Source organism: Eptatretus burgeri, chromosome 9 (assembly GCF_056783735.1).
Source record: "Eptatretus burgeri isolate ZD-2024b chromosome 9, Ebu_testis_v1, whole genome shotgun sequence".
Lineage (NCBI taxonomy): Eukaryota > Metazoa > Chordata > Myxini > Myxiniformes > Myxinidae > Eptatretus > Eptatretus burgeri.
The window spans coordinates 29,984,934-30,008,510 of record NC_140969.1 but is presented as its reverse complement, the minus strand read 5'-3'; the positions used below and the strand labels follow the sequence as shown (position 1 = coordinate 30,008,510).

Genomic DNA, 23,577 nt, shown 5'->3' with positions numbered 1-23,577 from the left:
CAACATATGAAGCATGTTAACATTGAAATAAGCATGTAAATACAAGAGATACAGTGTAAACTAGAAGGGCACTCAGTAGAGCACATACCTCTGCCATTTAATGCCTGATCCACAAGAACATATCAGGCCCAATACATTTTTGAAATATCATGCGACACAGTACTATATCATTTTGGCCCATCTCTCAATGGAGAAGAATCACTTTAAAAATTAAATAATTTTCGTATCCACATCCAGATCCGGGTCTTCACCAAAATCGAATCAATTCCTCCTTGTCACACACCCAATGTGTCCACCAATTTTCATCCGGATCCGTCCACAACTTTTTGCGATATCGTGCTATGTATTAGTTTAGCCCAATGTCTCAATGTTGAAGAATCATTAAAAAAAATTCTCGTAGTCGGATCCGGATCTGAATCTTCACCAAAATCGAATCAGTTCGTCCTTGTCATACACCCAACCTGTCCACAAAATTTCATCTGGATCTGTCTACAACTTTTTGAGATATCCTGTGCACAAACAAACAGACAAACAAACAAACATACAGACAGAAATGGGTGAAAACATAAGCTCCTTTCGCCTTCCATGGCAGAGGTAATTAAACAAAAACACGAGAGTTTTTGGTTCACGAGTCAGTAAGTGACCACTATATTCGTTATGGGTGTGTCTGTCTGTCTGTCCCGAGCATAGCTCCTTGGGTTTTGATCCAATCTTGATAAAATTTGGGTGGGAGGTTTATATCATGATGTAGTTGTGTTTTCCGGAGAATGGGCGTGGTGTGCCCATTATGGGTGGAGCCACGCCCAAAAAACGTGTTTTTAGGGGGTAGCCGGTTTCAAGTTGCATCTTCTCCGAGGGGGTTTGTCGAATCTGGCAGGGATTTCGGTATTTGGTTAGCCCAATGGCACCTGCATAGCCCCACAGAGCTCGATTTTTATTTTTTATTTTTTTCATTTTCGTCCCAAGGTCACAAGGTCACGAACTTAGAAAATGTCAAAAATAAATAAATAATTTGTGCATCGAGCTCCTCGGGTTTTCAACTGTTTCGAATGAAAGTTGGTATCCAAGTCGTGCTCTTCGAGTACTACAACTTTCATCATTTACTTTTTTCCCAATTCCCGCCAGTTTGCCCGTGGCATCCCCTCGTGAACAATCGCGTCTCCAGACTTGTACCTTTTTAAATTTATTGCAACACAGCATGGTGGCTGATGGAAATCATATTGCATCCCCGTGCTCTACTCTGACAGAAATAGAAACCAAAGGACTTATCTTAGGATGATGCTGTTAGAGGGCAGAGGGCTGAGTGGAGTGGGGAAGGGGTGAGCGGGGAAGGTGATTCAGTGAACGAAAAAGCAGCATTAGCTTTACGACAGAGGCACCTGCAGCATATCCACAACCCACAACGGAGAAGGGTAACACAATCCTTAAATCACCTTACCTTGAACTATGATCTTCCCTGCTGGGGGACCAAGGTACCAGATGACATCATCTTGCAGAATAATCCCGTCTCATCGGTGTTAAAAACCTTTCCCGTTATACATCCCTTCACCTCGATTTGGTTCATGAGCCGTGCATGACAATGTGTGTTGGAGAACGGGGGTTGAATCCGGGAGTCGGAAATGATTTGATTTTGTTGAAGATCTGAATCCGGATCCAGATATGAGAATTAAAAAAAATTATTTGTGATTCTTCACCATTGAGAGAACGGGCCAAAAACGATACATAGCACGATATCTCAAAAAGTTGTTGATAAGTTATGACAAAACTAGGCGGATGAGTTGGTTCGGTGACAAGAACAATCCTATTACATTTTGATTCAGATCCGGATCCAGATGCAGCCTATCAGTGGGATACAAAACATAAAGTGTTCAGCCTGGCGGAGGCGTGCGCTCTACCGAGTGCCATTCTAGTTTCCCAACTGTGGAATCAACTTCCATGTTCTCTTCAATCTCATTCTTCACTCCAAGTCTTCAAGACAACTATTCTCCTAAATCTCAGTTCCCATCCCCATCCCCCATCCTCAAGCCCACATCCTTCCAAATTTCCAGTTTTTCCTTCCTGAGAGTTTTCTTCTGTATCCATCTTGTCCACCCCATGCATCCTCCCATACTCCTCATTCTTTCCTACATCTCTCATTTGTCCAAGTCTCCCTCTATTTTATCCTTCTATCCTGCTGTGGGTGTTGACCCCCTTTTCATACTGGTGCTTTTGTTCTGTTGCATCCTGGTCCGTTCAGTATTCTAGTTGTTCCACGAGTGTTAACTTTCTAGTAAAGAAACACAACTCCGGAATGTGGGTATGTCTATTCGTTATGTATGAATTACCTATTGTAACGTATTGTTACGTTTGAGGGGGGGTATGCATTCAAAGGGTAATTAGGATGTTTAATTAGGTATGCCATGCTGTTCGAGTTTACCAGGATCTCGATGTAATAAGTAGCAATTCAGTGGTGATAAGTTGTCTAGTAAATGTTCATTTCTTCAAGGGGGAAATGATAAATGTCACGTAATTAGATAGGGACACGGGATAGGGTAAGTGTGTCTGCATAAACCCCTTTTGGTATTCTTTGAAGACTGGCCGTGACGTCACAGGACAGTGCAGCGGATGGCTCCGCCCCGTGATCACGATTGGCAGAAGGCGATGGCGGTGGGCCAATGAACGGCTCGATTGGGAGTGACGAGGACGAAGGATAAAAAGGTTCTGTTCGGGGTCGAAAAGGAAGAAGAAGAAGATTACAACCAGAACGATCGTGTTTTTTTGGTGTGGAAGCTGTGGCGGCAGAGAGCGTCCTGGTTGTTGGGCTGAATCGATCGTGTTCTTGATCGTGTCTGGGAGCCTTGCCGAGCCTCGCGCCTCGCTTTGGTTGGCTCTGGGGTTCTGCTGACTCGGAGTGCGGGGTCGGGCGGCGGGCGGACCTGCCTCCCTCTCCTGCTCGCGGCTTGGCGCCGGAGCTGGTTCCCTGGCGGCTGTGGGCGGACTTGGGCCAGGACCAGGAGGTCGACAGCACCGCGGTTTCTCCTGCCCCCCCCCCCCTGACGAGAGCAAGGCCGGCTCGTCCGACGCCGATCCAGGGACAGTTGCGTCCACACCACGGTCCAGCCTGACCACCAGAAATAGCTACGTTTTGTGTGTGTGTGTGTGTGTGTGTGTGTGTGTGTGTGTGTGTGTGTGTGTGTGTGTGTGTGTGTGTGCTTGGCGCCTTAGAGGGATTGAGAACTGTATATTCATTGGAATTGTCTGTGTTTTTCCCCACGCCCGATCCCACACCATCCCGTCGAATCGCCCCGGATCCCTCTTCTTGCCGAGTCTTGTTATTTCTGGTGAAAATAAAAACAAATAAACATCATCAATTCAGTGAAAAGCGACTCGTGCCACCTTCCTCGTCCCGTTTGCGGTAGAGCGATTGGAACCGCCATCTTTGGGTTAAATAAATAAACCGCCTCCATCGTTTCAGCTCATTCTACATTGGCGGGACTGTTCAAGTCCCGTGGACGTCACAGTATTAATTACATCTACTTTATTATTAAGTAGTAAAGGGCATCTACAACCATCCTTTACCATGTTGTGGAACGTGGAACTCCACGTTCGCTTTTAAATTTGTTTTATCCGCAACCGCTCGAGCAATTGACAGGGAACTTTCAACATCGGAGTACCCTACCCATGGATCATTTTTTTCAAGAAAAGTCACATGATGATTGGATGGAAAATGGGGCCAGCATTCCAAAAAGTCTATTTTCTGTAGACATGAACTGCAGGGTGTTTTAACAGGATGGTTGTGGGTAAGAATACAAATATGAGGTAAAAGGAGATTGTTACATTAGCCAGACTCAACAATCCCTACATACGAACAATTTAGCACGTGGAAGGTATCGATGCTCCACATCGGACATGAAACCCGAAGAAAAGACTCTCAGTGCCGAAAATGTTTCCCCAGCTCGTATTTCTGACACCAGCCAAGCGTTAAATGAGCGATACAGATTCTTCTGAAACTCTTTTTGGAAAAAGATCTGGCAGAGGATCTGATTTATAACTCCACATCTGCTGAAAGCTCCACTGATGAGGAAGATGATGATCAAAGAAACGAGCGTCTCCATCATGGCACACATCGAACACAAATGACCATCTGTGGACTCTGAACAATGCTGCTTTAGTTATGAATTCACGGATTAGGACTAACCAACCCCACCACCGCCTTGGCCTCCATCTGCATCACACTTGTCGCAGAGTAATTGGTCAATCATAAAATAAAAAAACTCGCGAAATGTCCCAATGGCTCTAAAAACTCAAAGTTCCTGCAAACAGAAACATTCACTTACACAGTGCAGTACTTTAACATGGAATTTGATCATTATTTAAATATAAAGACATTGAACAACTTCCAGGTCAAATATTTTCACATTCCTCTCATTTTCGAAACAACGTAAACTATTTTTGGCTCTACCTGGAATGGAGTTCTGGGAAGTTTATGGGATGGCACGCTGTCTGTCCGTCCGTCCGTCCACAAATACTTGCAACTTCTTCTCTGAAACTACACATACAATTTCGATGAAACTTTACCAAACTTTATTCATGGCATTATAAAAAAAAAATCGTGCCCGAAGGGTGTCTCCGGGAGTTCTGGTGATACTCATGATCAGATTTCTCAAAACATCCCTATCCTGCACTGCTCTCCGAAACTCTGGCACTGACAGCTTGGTTACAGCCTTTACCCCATCCATCAGGCATATACAAGTCTGCCTCGTCCTCTTCTTGCCTCAACCATACACATCATGGTTGACACATAGAGACTTTAATTTTTCTTGCAATCCATGGAATTCAAATTCATCTGTACCACCACCACATTGAAAAATCGTCACCCTCCTTCCTTCCTTCTTTCCTTTTTCACTTTCCATTACTCACATCCTCACTTCCCCCCCCACACCCCACCTCCAGGACCCATCCGCACATCTGCTAAATCTGTGAAGACAATTATTAAGAAGCTCCAGTTCGAATCATCATTGTTGTCTGATCTGAGAATCCTCAATCCTGATGAGCGCACCGCATGGTGATAATTCTGAATACAGTACTGTCGTCCACCTAGCGAATCACTGGCCTCAGCTGAAAGAACCACAATTGAAGCCAATCCAGTTGCTGATCTGAATGCCGATGCCGATCTGATTTATGCTGATGCCTCCGTTGAGTTGTTAATATTGCATTGTCTACTTCGATAAATTTACGTCACATCAATACATAATATCTCACCTCGTTTGCACTATTACTATTACTATTTCATTGTGCCGAAGCATTTTTATACCAAGTTATCTTGATGTTGTTAAAATGGCTCCTTGGGGTTAATAATGCAGAGAGTAGAGCAGTTATTTCCTCGAAGGAATATCTCGCATAAGCGTAAAGGAATTAATTGTGATATTAGGATAGGCATTGCTTTTATAACTAGTTAGACGACGTCTCCCTTTCCCAATGTCTGTATTTAAAATTACCCATTTTTACCGTTTTGCCCTCTGTAATCAGTCTTTTGTTTGATTTTTTTAGCATTCTGCTCGGCCGGTGGCACAAGTCTTCGTGGCAAAAGCTGTCAAGCCATTGTAACATGCCCAGGTTAACTAAGAGCTCAGGATGATGCGTCATTGGTGATGCACGAGCCCGAGGGCATAAAGGTGGGGGCAACAATGGAAGTGAGAAGAGAATGGCTTGACCGGAGTACTGGAGGAGGTTGTGTCTGCCCGAGAGCTCCCGTGTGGAAGCCACGTCCCCACCCAGCCGGAGCCACGCCTCTCACTCTCCTCCTCGGTCCATGGCACAAGACGGTCACTTCCGCCGCCTGCCTAGACTCACCCTGAGGGCTTGTCGTGTTTGCCAGAACTCTCTTCTGTCCTGTCATTCCTGCTTTGTCTTTCTATTGTGGAGTGTCTGAAGCCTTGAGGAAATAGTTAATTAAAGATATCCCGCTTGTTTGTTTGGTTCATAAGTGCACATCAGTGCAGTGCTATGGGGGGGTTGATTATTTATTATGAACCAGTTGTTGCTTCCTTGTGTTTCCTTTCCTCATGCCATTTGCTTATTAAATATACTTGCTCTCGGGGTGAATTCTAGCTGTCGTGATTCTCCTTGGGTGATTAGGAAAAAAAACCCATTAAGGAATTAATTGGTCACAGTGATTCAACACTGCAAATCCATACCCTGTCGCACGTCCGGCTCGCTCTGCTGAATTTGCATACGACGTGCAATGCCTAACTTATGTAACTCTGGGTCGATTTAGACTTCCAATCCATACGGTATCATGACATTGGGCGTGTAGACTGGCGAGTCCAAAAAGGCGATTTGTGTTATGCGGTGTTCAAGTGTGTAATTCAATTGAAATTTTTTTCCAGTTTACCACCACTGACACTGTGTCTTTTACACCACCTTATTGAATGTGTTAAGCTGGTGTTGCTTTGTGGTTAACGTGGCTGGCTTGGGATCCTAGGGTCCTGAGTTTGAGCCCTGTTTGCTGCTGAATTAACACCAGGTGGGGTTGACTCATTATTATCCTTCCAAGGTTGGTGAAATGAGTACCAGTGTACTGGTGTAGGAGCACAGCATCAGCAGCACAGTCATGTCCCAACAAAATGGTAGCTACCTGGCAGCCAAGCTGCCATATGCAAGAAGAAGATGTTGCATTAGTCCCTTGTCCCTGTTGTTTGTGTCCTTTATGACGTCCTTTAAAACAGTAAGTTTCCTGTTTGGAATGATTTTCAATTTTGTTTCACTGCCAGACGGGCAAAGTAAATATATTATCTCGCTCCTCTCTGCACTTGTGCGATCAGGACGAATTCAGAGACAAAGTACTGTTAAACTACAGGTTTGTTTTCCGATCGGTGTTCAAAATAAAACATTCAATTGAAATGTAGTTGTTCCTCGAGCTTGAGAAAATCATTATTATTTTCACAACATAAAATCATCACAACAGAACGCAGTCAGGTGTTCTTTGAACTCACTCGTTCAAGAAGGCTATAAGTTCATATAACAGCTTTACGTTTAATTATATTCAGTCAATGTTATGTTTAAATTCTTCCTCAGACTAATTTTAATTGTACTTTCATGTGATGTGGTTAAATGTACATATTTTCTCAACAAAACTCCACATCTCATGATAACCAAACCTGCCTCGAAAGAGTTCCCAACGACAACCGATCAATGTCCACACCACATTGGTGGCCATGTTGGATGAGAAACATTCTAATGGTACAACAGTGACGCCTATTTATCTGTCTGGCTATGCTAAATCATTATAAAAGGATGCCACAAAGAGATGTGAATCTCAACTACCTCCAACCGTGGTATCGAAAAGCGTTCCAGTCACCGGTGGCATGATGAAAGTCATCGTAATCAGGAACTGTGATGCAGTGCAAGAATCGTTGCTGTCAGAAGTTCACCGAGCTGGATCCCTTGAGAACTTCCCTTTCAGTGCTGAGTTTGTGAAATCGCACAGGATTCGGAGACCGACTTGTGCTTCTCGAGCTCCGCTGCGATGGCCACAGGAAGTGAGTGAGGCCTACCTCGTCATTCTTCTTGAGTACACTAACACGTCATCACCATGCTGTCCGAGAACATAAAGCTGGCATGTCGTATCAGTGGTGAAAGTGCTTATATCAAATACTGCATTGGAGTCATCGTAAGGAACCCGAATAAGCAAAGAGCAAAGATGGAGTCACCAGGAGGAAGCTTGGATGGGATGTGGGTTTCAGCCACTACTCCACAACCCTCAAACCCATCCAGGAGCAGCAGCCAAGTGAGCCTGACAGAAAATTTTCTGTAAGAATTTACTTCTCCTGGGAGCTAGATATAACGAAAGAGAGAAATAAAGAAAAAGTCAGAATTAGAATGGATAAAGAGAAATGTGAAAGGAACAAAGAACAAAGATGTCGGGAAAAACCCGGACCAATCGATTTTCAGTAGTAACTTCCCAGACTCAAACACAGCAACAGGTACAATCTACCAGAGGTTCATCAGTGGGGAAGCACGGTCCACACAACATCAGGATATAGTACAAACGTAATCAAACAAGAGACCAAATACTGCATTGGAGTCATCAGTGGGAACCTGGATCGGATTCAGGATTCAAACCCTGTATGAGTCCGCGTGGACCGTTTCCAGCAGAACTCAGTATAAAGAGTGTATTAAACGATCGCGATGTGCTGCAAGTACGTACGGCAAGTGCATTGCCGGCCGGGAAGCTCTACCTGTTGGTTGTGCCTTCAGTTTTAAATATGGACCTTCCCAACTACAATCAGTCTTTGTATCTATACTAACTCTACTCTGCCAAAAAAAACAAACAATTTCCTCAGCAAGAAAATATTTTCTAAAAACAAGAAAACCAAGACAAAAAAATTCTCATTGTTTCCTTGTTTCAAGAAAACTTTTCTTATTTTAACAAAATAATTTTTGGCAGTGCATTTGCAAGTAATATATGTTTTTTAGTTCACCTGGAACTAAGTTCCAGGGAGCTTATGGGATGGCACGTCGTCCGTCCGTCCGTCCATCCATCCACAAATACTTGCAACTTCTTCTCAGAAAGGACACACACACTTTCGATGAAACTTGACCACAACCTTCATCAGCCATGATGTACCAAAGTTTATTCACACCATTAAAATAAATTTTGGGTCGAAGGGGTTCTACGGTGGTGTTGCCCCCCCCCCCAACATATGCATTTGTTTTCTTCTCTGAAACCACTCACACAATGTCAATGAAACTTGACCACAACTTTTATCACCCGCGATTTACTAAAGTTTGTTCACGGCATTAAAAAAAAATCCATAGGTATTTACTTTCTTCTCCATTATATATTTTGTGGGTCATCCATGCCTACCAGTGGTTCCCTGGTTATCTTACCCAGCTGCTACCAGGTGAGCGCCTAGGGGTATTGCCCCTATATTTTGAAGGTTAGGTGTGTTTTTAAACAAGAACAACATTCACACAGAGTTCTCAAGATGGACCAGAATGACATTTTTTTAGATCCTCGTGGAGGATCTCCAAGTCTTACTCACGTTGTTGTTCTTCTTGTGGACTTTTTTGTTTCACAGCCTCCAGTTTTCATCAAAACTTCCTGAAACTTGGCACATATATGTAAAAATACCCTGCGCAGACAGTAACCATCTCCGATTTTGAAAATTCCTCCGAGAAAAAAAAGTTATGACGTCAAAATATCTCCGCTAATGGAAATCGCCTAAAAAATTATCTCTGAAACTAGGCAAGCTGTTTGAATTCTGTTTGCGGGAATCGAACAGGGCATTAGCACAGATAATTTATCGCAAACCTGATGCATCACAATGACGTCATATTCGTTTTTATGACGTCATCATTAAGAGGACGAGGATCTTAGCTCATTTGAGCTTGTTTAACCTGTAGTTTACATTGATTTGATTGAATGTACCATACTCTTTACAGAGCGTTGCTGCAGCCAAAGCCGTTTCTTGGCAATGGTTATACTAGGTGGTTTGCCATTGCCGTCCCAGAGTTGTTTGTCCAAGCTCGATCCTTTCAAATGCTGAGGGTCAAGCAAGGAAGCAGCACGGACTATTTTTTTGAGTCTTTGATATGACTCAGCCGAACTGTGAACCACTGACCGACCTCCCAGACTCAGAGCAGGCACTCTAACAGTCTAATCATTCCACCAAGTCTGGTGTAGGTTACATTACATGTGACTAAAAGAGTCGTTTTACCAAATTTTACTCTTCTAGGTGTTGAATAACGGACAAAAAAAAGGAAGATGAATATTTGGCCTCAGCAAGTATTTTGATGTTGATAAGTGACAGAAGGAAGCACTCGGGTAATGATTTCATGGTGGATGTTGAGTCGAAATTATTTATATAATTACAGGTAAGAAGAAAAATCAAACACTGGAGCTGGCGAGTCAATACATAGCAGGGGCTGAAGCCATCATTAAACCCTTATACTGTATCTGCAGAGAATACTCGTTGATAATATGTTTGAACAAACACTTCAAGTTCCAATTTGTATCTCGTATTTGGAGCAAGGGGTCAGGATGAGCATGGTGCTAATACCTTACATGAAGAGTGATGGAGTGATGGAGTGGGGTGGGGTCCAATATTGTACCATATTTGTGGATGTAATCGATACATTGCTTCTTGTTAATGTCAAAGAGATGTAAGATCACTATCTTCCTTTCTTTCCTTTTCCTACAGTTCCCGCCAGCTAATCAAAGCTGCGATCCTGGATAATGATTTTTTGGGTCACCTGGAACCAGAACAAGTCTCGGATGTTGTTGACTTCATGAAACCAGCAGTATTTCCTCAAGGATCCACCATAATCTCTGAGGGGAGCCACGGTTCCTGTGTTTACGTTCTCGAGGGTATGTCTGTATGTGTGCCGGTCAGAATCGTACGCTGAACCTTTGTACTGCACATGTGTACAAAGAAGAGAGGCAATTTGTAAATGGGCACACATTAGATGAAGGGTAGTGCCAAGGTGATTGATTGGAGGGATAAAGGCCTCAGTAAGAGGGAAGGTATACATCAGTACCCTATACCAGCACAGACTCAGGCACGTGAAGCCCAGCAAAGGCACGGCCCAGTACAAATAGCTACTTGCACACCAATTGTCCTGCTCATCCCAACCATTTTTACCTCTTTAACTCTGCTACCTGTCAGTGTTGAACTAATTCCTGTGTTTTAGTTATTAACTGTCCATGTTTCTATTTCTCTTTCTGGCGAACAATTCCAAATACCAATCGTTCTTTGTAAAATAAATAAATTAATCTGTCACCTCACTGATAACTCGTTCTTTGTTGATGTTCAAGCTGCGTCCCCTTACCATCACCCTCTCCCTTGCCATCACCCTCTCCCTTACCATCATCCTCTCCCTTACCATCATCCTCTCCCTTACCATCATCCTCTCCCTTACCATCACCCTCTCCCTTACCATCGTCCTCTCCCTTACCATCATCCTCTCCCTTACCATCATCCTCTCCCTTACCATCATCCTCTCCCTTACCATCACCCTCTCCCTTACCATCATCCTCTCCCTTACCATCATCCTCTCCCTTACCATCACCCTCTCCCGTACCATCACCCTCTCCCTTACCATCACCCTCTCCCTTACCATCATCCTCTCCCTTACCATCATCCTCTCCCTTACCATCACCCCTCCCTTACCATCATCCTCTCCCTTACCATCATCCTTTCCCTTACCATCATCCTCTCCCTTACCATCACCCCTCCCTTACCATCATCCTTTCCCTTACCATCATCCTTTCCCTTACCATCATCCTCTCCCTTACCACATCATCCTCTCCCTTACCACATCATCCTCTCCCTTACCACATCATCCTCTCCCTTACCACATCACCCTCTCCCTTACCATCGCCCTCTCCCTTACCATCGCCCTCTCCCTTACCATCGCCCTCTCCCTTACCATCGCCCTCTCCCTTACCATCGCCCTCTCCCTTACCATCGCCCTCTCCCTTGCCATCGCCCTCTCCCTTGCCGTCGCCCTCTCCCTTGCCATCACCCTCTCCCTTGCCATCACCCTCTCCCTTGCCATCACCCTCTCCCTTACCATCACCCCTCCCTTGCCATCATCCCCTCCCTTGCCATCACCCTCTCCCTTTCCATCACCCTCTCCCTTACCATCACCCTCTCCCTTACCATCACCCTCTCCCTTGCCACCATCCTCTCCCTTGCCATCACCCTCTCCCTTGCCATCACCCTCTCCCTTGCCATCACCCTCTCCCTTACCATCACCCCTCCCTTGCCATCATCCCCTCCCTTGCCATCACCCCCTCCCTTGCCATCATCCTCTCCCTTGCCATCACCCTCTCCCTTGCCATCATCCTGTCCCTTGCCATCACCCTCTCCGTTACCATCACCCTCTCGTTAGCATCACCCTCTCCCTTACCATCATCCTGTCCCTTACCACATCACCCTCTCCCTCATCATCATCCTGTCCCTTACCACATCACCCTCTCCCTAACCATCACCCTCTCCCTCATCATCACCCTCTCCCTTACCATCATCCTGTCCCTTACCACATCACCCTCTCCCTTACCATCATCCTGTCCCTTACCACATCACCCTCTCCCTAACCATCACCCTCTCCCTCATCACCCTCTCCCTTACCACACCCTCTCCATTTCCACCTCAAAAATTATACGTGCATTTATGTTCACAACATATCCTCAATGCACCCTGTGCAATATTCTCTACATAATGCGTTCTCTCTTTAATTATATGAGATATTTGCTTTAAATTATTTTTCTTCTTGTTGGGTGTTACGTTTTCCTTTCACCAAACAGGATTTTTGAAAGAGCAAATGTCATTTGGACTCCATCACAGACCTGATTAACGAGGCACGAATGCGACTTGGCGTCACACTTGGTCGAGGATTGGCAGAGGGTTGAAAAGCATCTGGGAGAGAAAATGCTCATCATGTAGTTGATCCACTCTACTTAAGGATTAATAAATCAACGTCGTGCCTCATGCACACTTCGTCAACCCTATTGATGGGTTTGCTCCGTGCTTTAGGATTGTCTGCCTCATCCGGTGAGATTAAAGACAATCTTGGTGTATCCGTTAATTCATTAACTGGATGAGAACATGTTCTCAATGATGTGCAACGACTTTATTTGTGGAAAATAGAGAAGAAGAAGAGAGCAGTGGATTGAGCTACAAAAACAATGCGAGAGTACCTGAGTGACAATCTCATCATCACACAAGTTCAACCAATCGACGTGATGTAATGACTTCAAATGAGTAATTTAAACCCGTTAAACATTCTAGTTACTCACCAGGATGATGATTTACAATTTTTTTTAAATGCACATAGCCATTAGTGTTCATACATGGAGCTCGTCTACCTTCCTGTGTTTGAGCCTGGGTGTTGCCTGAGAGATGAAAATACACCATGTTTGAGTCACGTGGTTCATACAACTGAAATCTATCTGTCCAGGTTCTTCCTGCTATTTTGATTTTCTTCTCTTTCATCTCTCTATTCCTCTCTTTCGTTATCTGTCTTTCTAAGGAGAAGTAAATTCTGCCTGCTTCACATGGCTGCTCTTGGATGGGTTTGAGGGTAATGGAGTCTCGGCTGAAACCCGAATCCTATCCAGGTTCCTCCTGATGACTCCATCTTTGCTCTTTACTTCTTTGGGTTCCTTATGATGACTCTAATGCAGTATTTAGTCTTTCATTTCATTGACATCTTGAACAGACAAGTGCCCAAAGTGCGCGTTCATGAAATATTAAGACGGTGTCGGTCAGCCAGTATGGCCGACTGCATGGATCCACAATGCATCACTGAGTTCAACATTTTAACATGAATTACTTTTCACAAACTAAATTCACAGAGTTTCATGAAATCCCAATAAAAGTCTAAATTTGAACAATTAACAAAACTAATTCTTCCAACACATCATTTGAAAAGTTGTTGCAGACAGTAACATTCGGTTCGATCAAAGGTCATCAAGTTCACTTCAAAGGTCAAATTAACCTATGACTATAAGGGCACCTGGTAGAGCGCATACCTCCACCACGCAATGCCGGATCCACGAGATCATATCAGGCACAATAGATTTTTGAAATATCATGCTATATATCGTTTTATGGCCCGATCTATCAAAGGTGAAGAATCACTTTAGAATTAAATAATTCTCGTATCCAGATCCGGATTCAGATCTTCACCAAAATTGAATCAATTCGTCTTTGTCAAACACCCAACGTGTCCACCAAGTTTCATCTGAATCCGTCCCCAACTTTTTGAGATATCATGCTATATATAATGTTTGGCCCCATCTCTCAAAGATGAAGAATCACTTTTAAAATTCTAGTAGTCGGATCCGGATCTTCATCAAAATCAAATCAGTTCGTCCTTGTCACACTCCGAACCTGCCCACAAAATTTCATCTGAATCCATCCACAACTTTTTGAAATATCCTCGCACAAACAAACAAACAGAAAGGGGTGAAAACATGACCTGCTTCACCTTCGGTGGCGGAGGTAACAATACATCTCATGAATGGGCTGACAGGGTGGCCTCGACACACACACACACACACACACACACACACACACACACACACACACACACACACACACATACACACACACACACGCACACGCACACACACACACACGCCCCTAAACTCTCGAGCCTGGGTTCGATTCCTGACCCAGCGATAAACTGTCAGCCTGGTGTTTCACAGGCAGGGTGCTTCTTCAATGTGTGTGCCATCCCTCGGATGGATGCCAAACGGGTGTCCTGTCAGCCAGCATACGTTTGTGGACGTTAAGGATCCCATGATGTCCTTCGCAAAGAGTAGGCAAACTTTTTCTTGCTGGCACCATGAAAAAATTTCCAAATTCCTGCTTAACTTGTCAAACGTCAAGCCTAGCCAGCTTCATGAAGACTTGGGCCAATCTTCCCCTGGCCGACCACACAATAATATGTGGATTAATAATGGCTGTTATAAGAAGAATACATCTAACGAATCTATGGCATTCACCATGCCACCTTAGGACGGTAACATTAAAGTGTGAGACTGGAGGAAGGCAAAATTGTTGGATGGAGAGAAAGAGAAGTCAACAAGATCGATTGTCTTGGGGTCCTGCAGTTTTGAAGCGGAACACTGTCTAAGAACAATGGCAGTATTTAATGATATTATAGATAATGAGAAACATTTTTTTATTCCACGTAAAAATAAAGCTAACAGTAATAAGAAGGCATCATGATTGAACAGAGAAATTATCACCGGTATTAAGGATAAACATATCGTTTTAATGAATGGGTCAGAGGCAGGTAGAGAAACCTAAAGGATATACTATACAACGAAGGGAAGTGAAGCAAGCTAATAAAAAGGCAAAAAGAACACATGATGAAGATATTGCTCAGGATTCTAAGCTCCACAATAAGCATTCTTTAAGTATATACATCATGAAGATAGTGTCAAGGTAGGCAAAGGGACCATCTACCCACCTAAAGAGGAGGTGATGGAAGAGGTTATATAGAAAGCAGCTAGTAAGTCTGAGAGTAGATAAAGCACCAGAAAAAAAGATAGTTTACACATCCTGGGATGTTTCAGGAGGTAGCAGAGGAAGTGAGCGGAGTACCAGCAGAGACTCGGATACATTTATTATCTCCTCCCAAGTATGCCACACTCTTGTTGAGACAGACCACCTGTCATAGCCACTTGTACTTCCTCCTGCTTGTGCCATATCTCCTCCATGGCCATTATTTTCTTTTCCTGCGATTTGTGAAAGAACTGTATTGGCTTCATGCCAAGCCCAGCTCTGCTTGTTTGAACTCGTCCCATTTTGTCCATGTGTCTCAATAGGCTCTCCATCTCCTCCTGGGCAATCCATTTTTGTCCAGTCCTTACATCTGATTGAGTTCCTCTCGGGAATGGGTCCTTCGGGTCACTCAAGGTCATTAAGCAAGTGTGTTTTCTTGACTTTAACCTCCTCTGTAAGCGCTGTCAACAGCAATAAGATCAGCTTGTTGGACTGGCCAGAGAAGCTGGTGTTAGTAATGCACGGTGGTATTCCAAGCCATTATCTGATCTGCAGTGACAGTCTCCTTTCCATCACCTTTCCTTACTTCAGGCACCAGAGTTTCAACTTTCCTGGTAAAGAGTACTTGCCAATTGATTTCAAACCATCTTGATGGATCTCCTTTACCTGGGCCTTGTCAGACAGGAACTGTGTAAACCATCAACCCAGATTCTTGACAGGGACATTTGACACTGTCAGTGTGTGCTCACCACATCTTTTGAAGTGGGAGCTCCCTTCCAACCATTTGGATGGGGGACCAAAGAGTTGGAAGGGTGCTCAACTGGAATGAAACATTGGTCAAGGCAACCCTTGGAAAAATGTAGAATGATAAGGTACAGTCAGCACGAGTTTGCATTTTAAGACCTAATGGAGGCCGAATTTATAAAGCACTGAATGTAACGGGTGGATTAACTCAAGTTAGAAAAGGGATTTGAATTGTTTCAGGATACTGTACATAAAGACAATAAGTATTTCGTGTTTGTCTCCTTTTATCTCTTTTCCTTTATGTTCTGACGATGCCATCTTGCTCTCATGGTTCATCAATACCATCTGAATGTTTGTTGAGCTGTCCATGTCTTTTGTTCTTACCATCTGCTACAGTGACTCCATAATCAATACATTTGACTTATTTGTTATTTACCTTCACAAACAGTACAGTGATGGCCGATTTGATGAGGATAATGGACAAGGACCGCAGAGGTTGTCAGGCAGCAGTATTAAGGATTTGGATTCTAAGCTTCAGGAAGTCGAGTTCGTTTCGGGAGAACTGGCATGGCACGATTGGACTGTCGGTAAAATCCAGTTGGCTCGTTAGAAATGACCTTCAAGGTGGGGGATAATGTCCCTGTCCCACCTGCTCAGGTCTGCAGGTGATGCTAGTCTTGCTTCCGATTTATTCTTTCTTCCTTCCCTTGTTACAGGAGGTTGTTCTGAATCACTATGGGTACTTCATTGTCCAACCAAATAACAATAATCTTCCTTATTACTCTCACGCCCCTCTTAATTTCAATGTCAGCGATTTCTTTTTCTCCTTAGATGGCAAGGTGGAGGTGACAAAAGAAGGAGAAAAACTTTGTACATTGGGTAAAGGGAAGGTGTTCGGAGAGTTAGCTGTCCTCTACAATTGCACGCGCACAGCTACTGTCACCGGTAGGGATTTCTTCAAAATATCTCACTTTGATGATCTCACATGTTCTGAGAATACAAATGTTTGCTTGAAATTGTGGTTGAAAATAGAATGGATTTAATGGAGATTAGAAACTCGCATTGCTTTGAGGATTGTATCACTGCAAGTAACCCAACGCTAATTGTACAACTTTGTCAAGAACTACGATGATACGGATCTTGGTATTCTGTGAGATGCTTGAACAAATGACACGGAAATTCAAGAAAAATATAATGATCATGGTTTCCCATCAGACAGCAGTAATAATATATACAGATCAGTAGAGACGGAGGAGATGGGAAATGTTAGTATGAGTTGTTCATATACGGAATATTGTTCTGGATACGGCCCGGATTAACTCCAAAAGGTCGACGCGTCTGAAAACACCACGGACGCAATCTACAACACACACCTCTGGCCGGATCTTCAGGCCTTGGGTCAGTTTACCATACCTGTGAGATGATTGAACTTCACATTTTGATGCCACCTGAGCTTATTTAATGATGCTTTCAAATCAAACTTAATACATAGAGTCTTCACAAACTAGTCCAAAGTGATAAAGTTTAAAAAATACAGTTAAAACGTGAATAAGTTTGATTAACAGAGAAAAATCAGATGATTCTCAGTTACATCAGTATTTAAACCCTTTGCCTAATTAACCCTAAATCACTTCAGGAGCAAATTATTTGTTTGAAATGTTACAAAATAAGTGTAATCGGTTTCACCTGTATATAATCAGTGGTTTGATATAAAAATTAAGCTCCTCCACTTATTGAAGGAGTTTTATGGTGCAACTCACTTGGTCAACCTACAAGGCAAACATGAAGACCAAGGAACTTCACAAAGAAGTCAGACATAAAGTGGTGGAGAAGCTCCGTTCAGCAGAGGGTAATAAGAAGATTTCAAAGTCACTCATTATCTTATCTCTGAGTACGGTGAAATCCATCATTAAGGAATGGAAGACATATTATACCACCCTGACTCAACCCAGATCAGGTCGTCCATCCAAACTCAGCAGCCGGGCAAACAGGAAACTGGTTCAGGATTTCAAAGGAAACCCAACAATGACTTTGAAAGATCTGCAAAGCTCTATGTTCGAGATGAGGGTCAGTGTTCATCAATCAACAATATCCTGTTCCCTTCACAAAGCTGGTCTCTATGGACAGGTGGCAAGAAAGAAGCCATCACTGAAAAAAGGTTGAATGGAGTTTGTAAAAAAGCATCTTAACGATACTGCAGGCATGTGGAGAAAGGTTTTGTGATCAGACGAAACAAAAATTAAACTTTTTAGACTAAATTCAAAGTGTTATGTCTGGTGCAAGCCTGACACTGCACATCATCCTGTCAACACCATTCCAACTGTGAAGCATGGTGGTGACAGCATCATGTGATGGGGCTGCTTTTCATCAGTAAGGACTGGAAAACTTGTCACGATAGAAGGAACAATGGACAGTGCAAAGTCCAGGAGAATCTTTGATGAAAACCTGCCATGAATCTGAAACTGAGTAGAAGATCCACATTTCAGCAGGACAATGATCTGAAGCACAAAACTGAAGCCACATTGGAGTGTCTGGATAAGAAGATAATAAATGTTCTTGAGTGGCCCAGTTAAAGTCCTGACTTGAACCCAATTGAACATTGATGGAGAGACTTGAAGATTGCAGTCCATCGACAATCCCCATCAACCTTGGCAGAACTAAAGCAATTTTCACATGAAGAATGGGCAAAGATTTCACCATCTCACTGTGTACAGCTTGTAGACACCGACCCAAAAAGACTCGTAGCAGTCGTTGCTGTAAAAGGTGTTTCCAATAAGTGCTGACCTAAGGGGCTGAATACTTTTACAACCAGTGAAGTTTGATTTGTACATGATTATTTCAGGTATACCGAACATGTAACCTCCTTCAACTATAACAGTGTTGAGTTTGATCTCTGAAGTTATGAATAAAAAAAGTTCATTTGGAAAAAAATATTTCAACATAATTTGTAATTCATCTAAATGTGGCATTATTGGTCAGGAGTGAATACTTTTGCAGGCCACTGTTTACATTTCCCCTTTTCCCCCACGCAATATACTCACCATGGGATGCCTTAGAATTATAATCAATTAACACTTCTTGTTTTAATACAAACAGAAACCACACACTTGTGCGAAACATTTATTAATGACATAACTAGTCTATTTTACATCCATTACTCCCTATCAGTCCAGGGCCAGATTTTCCAATAGGCCATTGGCCTAGGGCCCACCAGTAACTGGGGGCCCACCGGGGACTTGTGGGTTCTCTGATCGGTTTCATTGTATCCTTTTTATTATGCATTGTATTTCATTGTAATTTATTATGCTTCAGTTTCATTGTATTTTTCCATTATTCCTATGTGTAAGATGTACATGATATGGAACTTGATTTACTTTGATGTACTTGATATGGAACTAATTTGATTTAAAATTATTGATGTGTTACATTATGTTGTAATTGTATTTTTTTACATTACAATATTACGATATATATTATATTTATATATATATATATATATAATATTTTTTGGTGTGGGGGGCAGGGGCACTGATAAGGTTTGGCCTCGGGCCCACAAGCAAGTAAATCCGGTCCTGCCTATCACGGCTCCTGCAATAATATATACACACTAATGGTATCTCTTTTATAATGCATCCCATCCCTTCTGCTCAGCCCTTACGCCCGTGTCCCTCTGGGCTATCGAGAGGCCATGCTTTCAGGCAGTCGTGATGAAAGCCAGCCAGCAGCGTCAAGCGTTGTATTTACAACTACTACAAGGGTACAATTCCACACAATGATTTGTAATTTGCCACAATCCTGATCATTTGAACCCACTTTTGTATCATATCCTTGTAATGCAACTATTGCAAGGGTATGATACAAATCGTAATATAATAGTTTGGTATAATGGTATGTTAAAAACAATTGTGGTATATAATGAGAGGTTGCTGTATGATTACACTGTTTTTCATTTGCTTGGTGTAGTCGTCACGTGCACCTGTATGATCCATTCACTAAAGGCCCTGTCACACCTTGACGTTTTAGCCAGCGTATGCCGACGTATGAAAAATTTGGCGAATATGCTGGCACACGTCGAATACGTTATGGGTAAGTTTTGTATACGTTGAGAGGACGCTGAAGCACGCTGGCATACGTCGTAGTACGCCGATCTCGTAGACAAATTTTAAGCATGCTCAAAATTTTCCGACATGCTCGGCGTATGACTCGCACTTTCCGCATACGCTGGCCATAAGTTGTAGGCATGTTATGCGATCGTTGACACACGTTACTTGTAAGTTACTCATAAGTCGAAATATGTCGAAGTAATGTCTAGCGTACCCGAAACTTATTTCTAACCTATGAGTAACGTGCTTTGAACCTATGTCTAACGTATCTCCAACGCATATTGACGTATGTCGACGTATTTGACGTCTTCCGGACGACCACAGAACTTACTGAATGTGTTTCTAACTTACAGCTACCATATAATGGCGTATTGGCAGCGTTTAGGGGAATTGGTATATAAAAATGGGCTTCACAGGAGGAACCCTTCAGTGTTCCAGACTCTATATATATATATATATATATATATATATATATATATATATATATATATATATATATATATATATATATATTTTTTTTTTTTTTTCTTCAGCATGACGGTGATGTTGACACTTCGATGTCTAGTGGGATTATGGTTTAAATCGTTGAGCGGCAGCCTATTAATAGGCTACACCACGTGATCATCGGCGATACGCTGCCGCACTATGCATAAGTTAGACTATCGTTGGGCATAAGTTGTGAACACCGACAACACGCTAAGCATTCGTTGGTATAAGTTATCTATAAATTATCGAAACGTTCTGTGTACGTTACTAATACGTTATGCGTACGTCCAACTCGTTATTATACGCCCAAAACTGAAAAAAAAACATTGATAGTTCAGCGTACGCCAGCGTTTTACATACATTTTGATATGTTGCCATACGCTGGCTAAAACGTCAAGGTGTGACAGGGCCCTAACATACATCATTGTCAGATTGCACAATTTGCTTGTGTATCGATCAATATGACTGAACAGACATGAGAGTGTATGCAAGGATGATTATATGATTTATATACATTCAATATTCCCAAAAATTCATGGTGTGTGACATATTGCCGTTGCATTTATGAAAATGTCAGCGTTCCAGCATTTCGAAAACTGCCTGACGATGCCTTGGGGAAGCTGGCTGGATTGGCTGAGGAGGTTAGTAAATTACAAAGCCAATGTAAATTTACAGTTATATTGCAAAATGGCAATTGACATGAAAATACGGTCCTTTGTCCCATTTTCCTTGCTGTGTCATCGGTTGCTATAAAAAAGCAATTGATCTTCACCACTCTATTGCAAATGGTTTGATTACAGAAATGTAATTACAGATTACAGAAATGTTTTTATTGATGGTCAGGTGTACGAAGTGCCCACCCTGAAGTGGATTAGTCAGCAAATGATTCGATTGGATTTTGAAGTGCTTTCATGATTTACTTGTGTTCATTCCCCCTCTTAAGCTCGAGCTGATTACAGCCATATATGATCCCATTTCCTTTGGGAGTAATTACCTCCACCACCGAAGGAGTTTGCAGGTTATGTTTTCACTCCTGTCTGTCTGTCTGTCTGTCCGTCTGTCTGGTTGTTTCTCCTACATACAAATTTGTGAACATGATATCTCAAAAAGTTGTGGATGGATTTGGATGAAATTTGGTGGATGAGTTTGACAAGAACAAGTCGATTCGTTTTTGGTTTAGGTCATTCTATTCTAGTTTTTGTTGCCATTCCAGTTGTCACTTTTATCGACCACACAGCAAATATTTGAAAATTGATCCATCTATGGAGTGACACAGTTTAATAAAGTCTTAGCTTGCTTAAAAATAATGGACTTCATTTATAAACACTGTAGGACAAATGACGTTCTATGCCAAGTGCATCGCAACTTAATACAACCAAGCATCCCGATGCTTCCATTCATTCCTCAAACATGTGATGGATAAACATTGGGCCACGCACTATTAACAACGAGAGAGTTAACAGAACATAATACCCTACACAGTGTTCTAGTTTATACGGTACTTCAAGTGTATAAAATACTTCAATTTTAATGAAATAATGATTGTAAACATCATTAAAAATCCGGAAGTTTAGCGCTATTGAAGCAGTCTGATACACCACCTGATAGAACATGTCCAAATATTGCAAAACTCGAATTTCTTGGAAGTATGAAGAAGGTGATTTGTATTCTACAGTATTCAAGTATATAATTAAATTTAAATAAAGGTTTAAGGAGGTTTAAGGGTATATAAATAAATAAATTCCGAGTTTTACCGCCGTTTTCCCCAATGTTTATTACATTGTCTACATCACCCTATCTGACACGTTACATAAGTTATTCATTCCTGCTTTTTGTGTCCTTTATTCCCAACGTCTTTGTTCTTTGTTCCTTTCACATTTCTTTCTAATTTTTATTTTGTTTTATTTATTCATTCATTTATTTATTTGTATAATTCTCTTTATTCATTCTAATTCTTGCTTTTTCTTCTCTTTCATCTCAATACTCTCTTCCGTTATCTATCTGTCTAAGGAGAAGTGAATTATTGCAGAAATTTTTCTGTAAGGCTCACTTGGCTGCACCTGGATGGATTTGAGGGTGGTGGAGTAGCGGCTGAAACCCGAATCCTATCCAGCTTCCTCCTGATGACTCCGTCTTTGCTTTTCACTTCTTCGGGTTCCTTCTTGGTCTTCCATTTCCTTATGCTTGTACCATATCCTGATGCTGTGTGGACTGTGCTTCCCCACTGAAGGACCTCTGGTAGCTTGTACATGTTGCTGCGTTTGAGCCTCGGGAGTAACTACTGAAATCTATCAGTCTGGGTTCTTCCCGACATCTTTGTTCTTTGTTCCTTTCACGCTTCCTTTTAATTTTTATTTATTTATTTTCTATAATTCTCTTTGTTCATTCAAATTCTTGCTTTTTCTTCTCTTTCATCTCAATACTCCTCTCTTTCATGATCTATCTGTCGAAGGAGAAGTGAATTCTTGCATAAATTTTTCTGTGAGCTCACTTGGCTGTGCATGGATGGGTTTGAGGGTTGTAGAGTAGCGGCTGAAACCCGAATCCGATTCAGGTTCCTCCTGATGACTCCATCTTTGCTCTTTACTTCTTCAGGTTCCTTCTTGGTTTTCCGTTTCATTTTGATGTCTTTAAAAACGGTAAATTTCCTGTTTAGAATGATTTTCAATTTTGTTTCAATGTTAGTGAGGCAGAGTAAAAACAAAATTTCCATCCTCTTTGCGCATGTGCGATCGGGACGAATTCAAAGACAAGGTACGGTAAAATGGCAGGTTTGCCTTCCGATTCATGTTCAAAATATTGTTGCGGTTGTGGGGGTAGATGGAGAAATTTCATGGGAAAGATAGGAGTGTATAGAGTTGCTTGGTCCGTGCGATTCATGTTCAAAATATTGTTGCGGTTGTGGGGGTAGATGGAGAAATTTCATGGGAAAGATAGGAGTGTATATAGTTGCTTGGTCCGTGGATGTGTAGGAGACATCTCGATGTAAATTAAGTTGGGAGACTGTGAGCTTAAGTGTTACTTGTCACCACACGGGGTGGTGCTGTCAATTATATAGGGATTAAGGATAAGTTCCCTCAGTATGTAATTGCCCCCTTTGATCTTCTCCTACATTTTTTGCATTTACAAGCCAGCAATAAAATTACATTCTTTTATATCAACAACAACCACAATAACTTTCCGCAAGTCCAAGCAGGCGAGAAGTCCCACCTGCCCAACTTCATATCAGCAAGTCACGCCCC

At 42.3% G+C, this 23,577-nt stretch overlaps 1 protein-coding gene across 1 annotated transcript in view; it reads left to right on the top strand.

The window, feature by feature from the left end:
* The window catches only part of LOC147019819 (cGMP-dependent protein kinase 1-like), a 156,310-nt gene that overhangs the window by 11,966 nt on the left and 120,767 nt on the right, over positions 1 to 23,577 (top strand). Inside the window, exons 2-5 of the mRNA XM_085893767.1 lie at positions 10,185 to 10,351; positions 16,578 to 16,691; positions 19,398 to 19,503; positions 20,913 to 20,976. Of these exons, the coding sequence (XP_085749893.1) occupies positions 10,185 to 10,351; positions 16,578 to 16,691; positions 19,398 to 19,503; positions 20,913 to 20,976 (451 nt within the window). The remainder of the gene's footprint in view (positions 1 to 10,184; positions 10,352 to 16,577; positions 16,692 to 19,397; positions 19,504 to 20,912; positions 20,977 to 23,577) is intronic.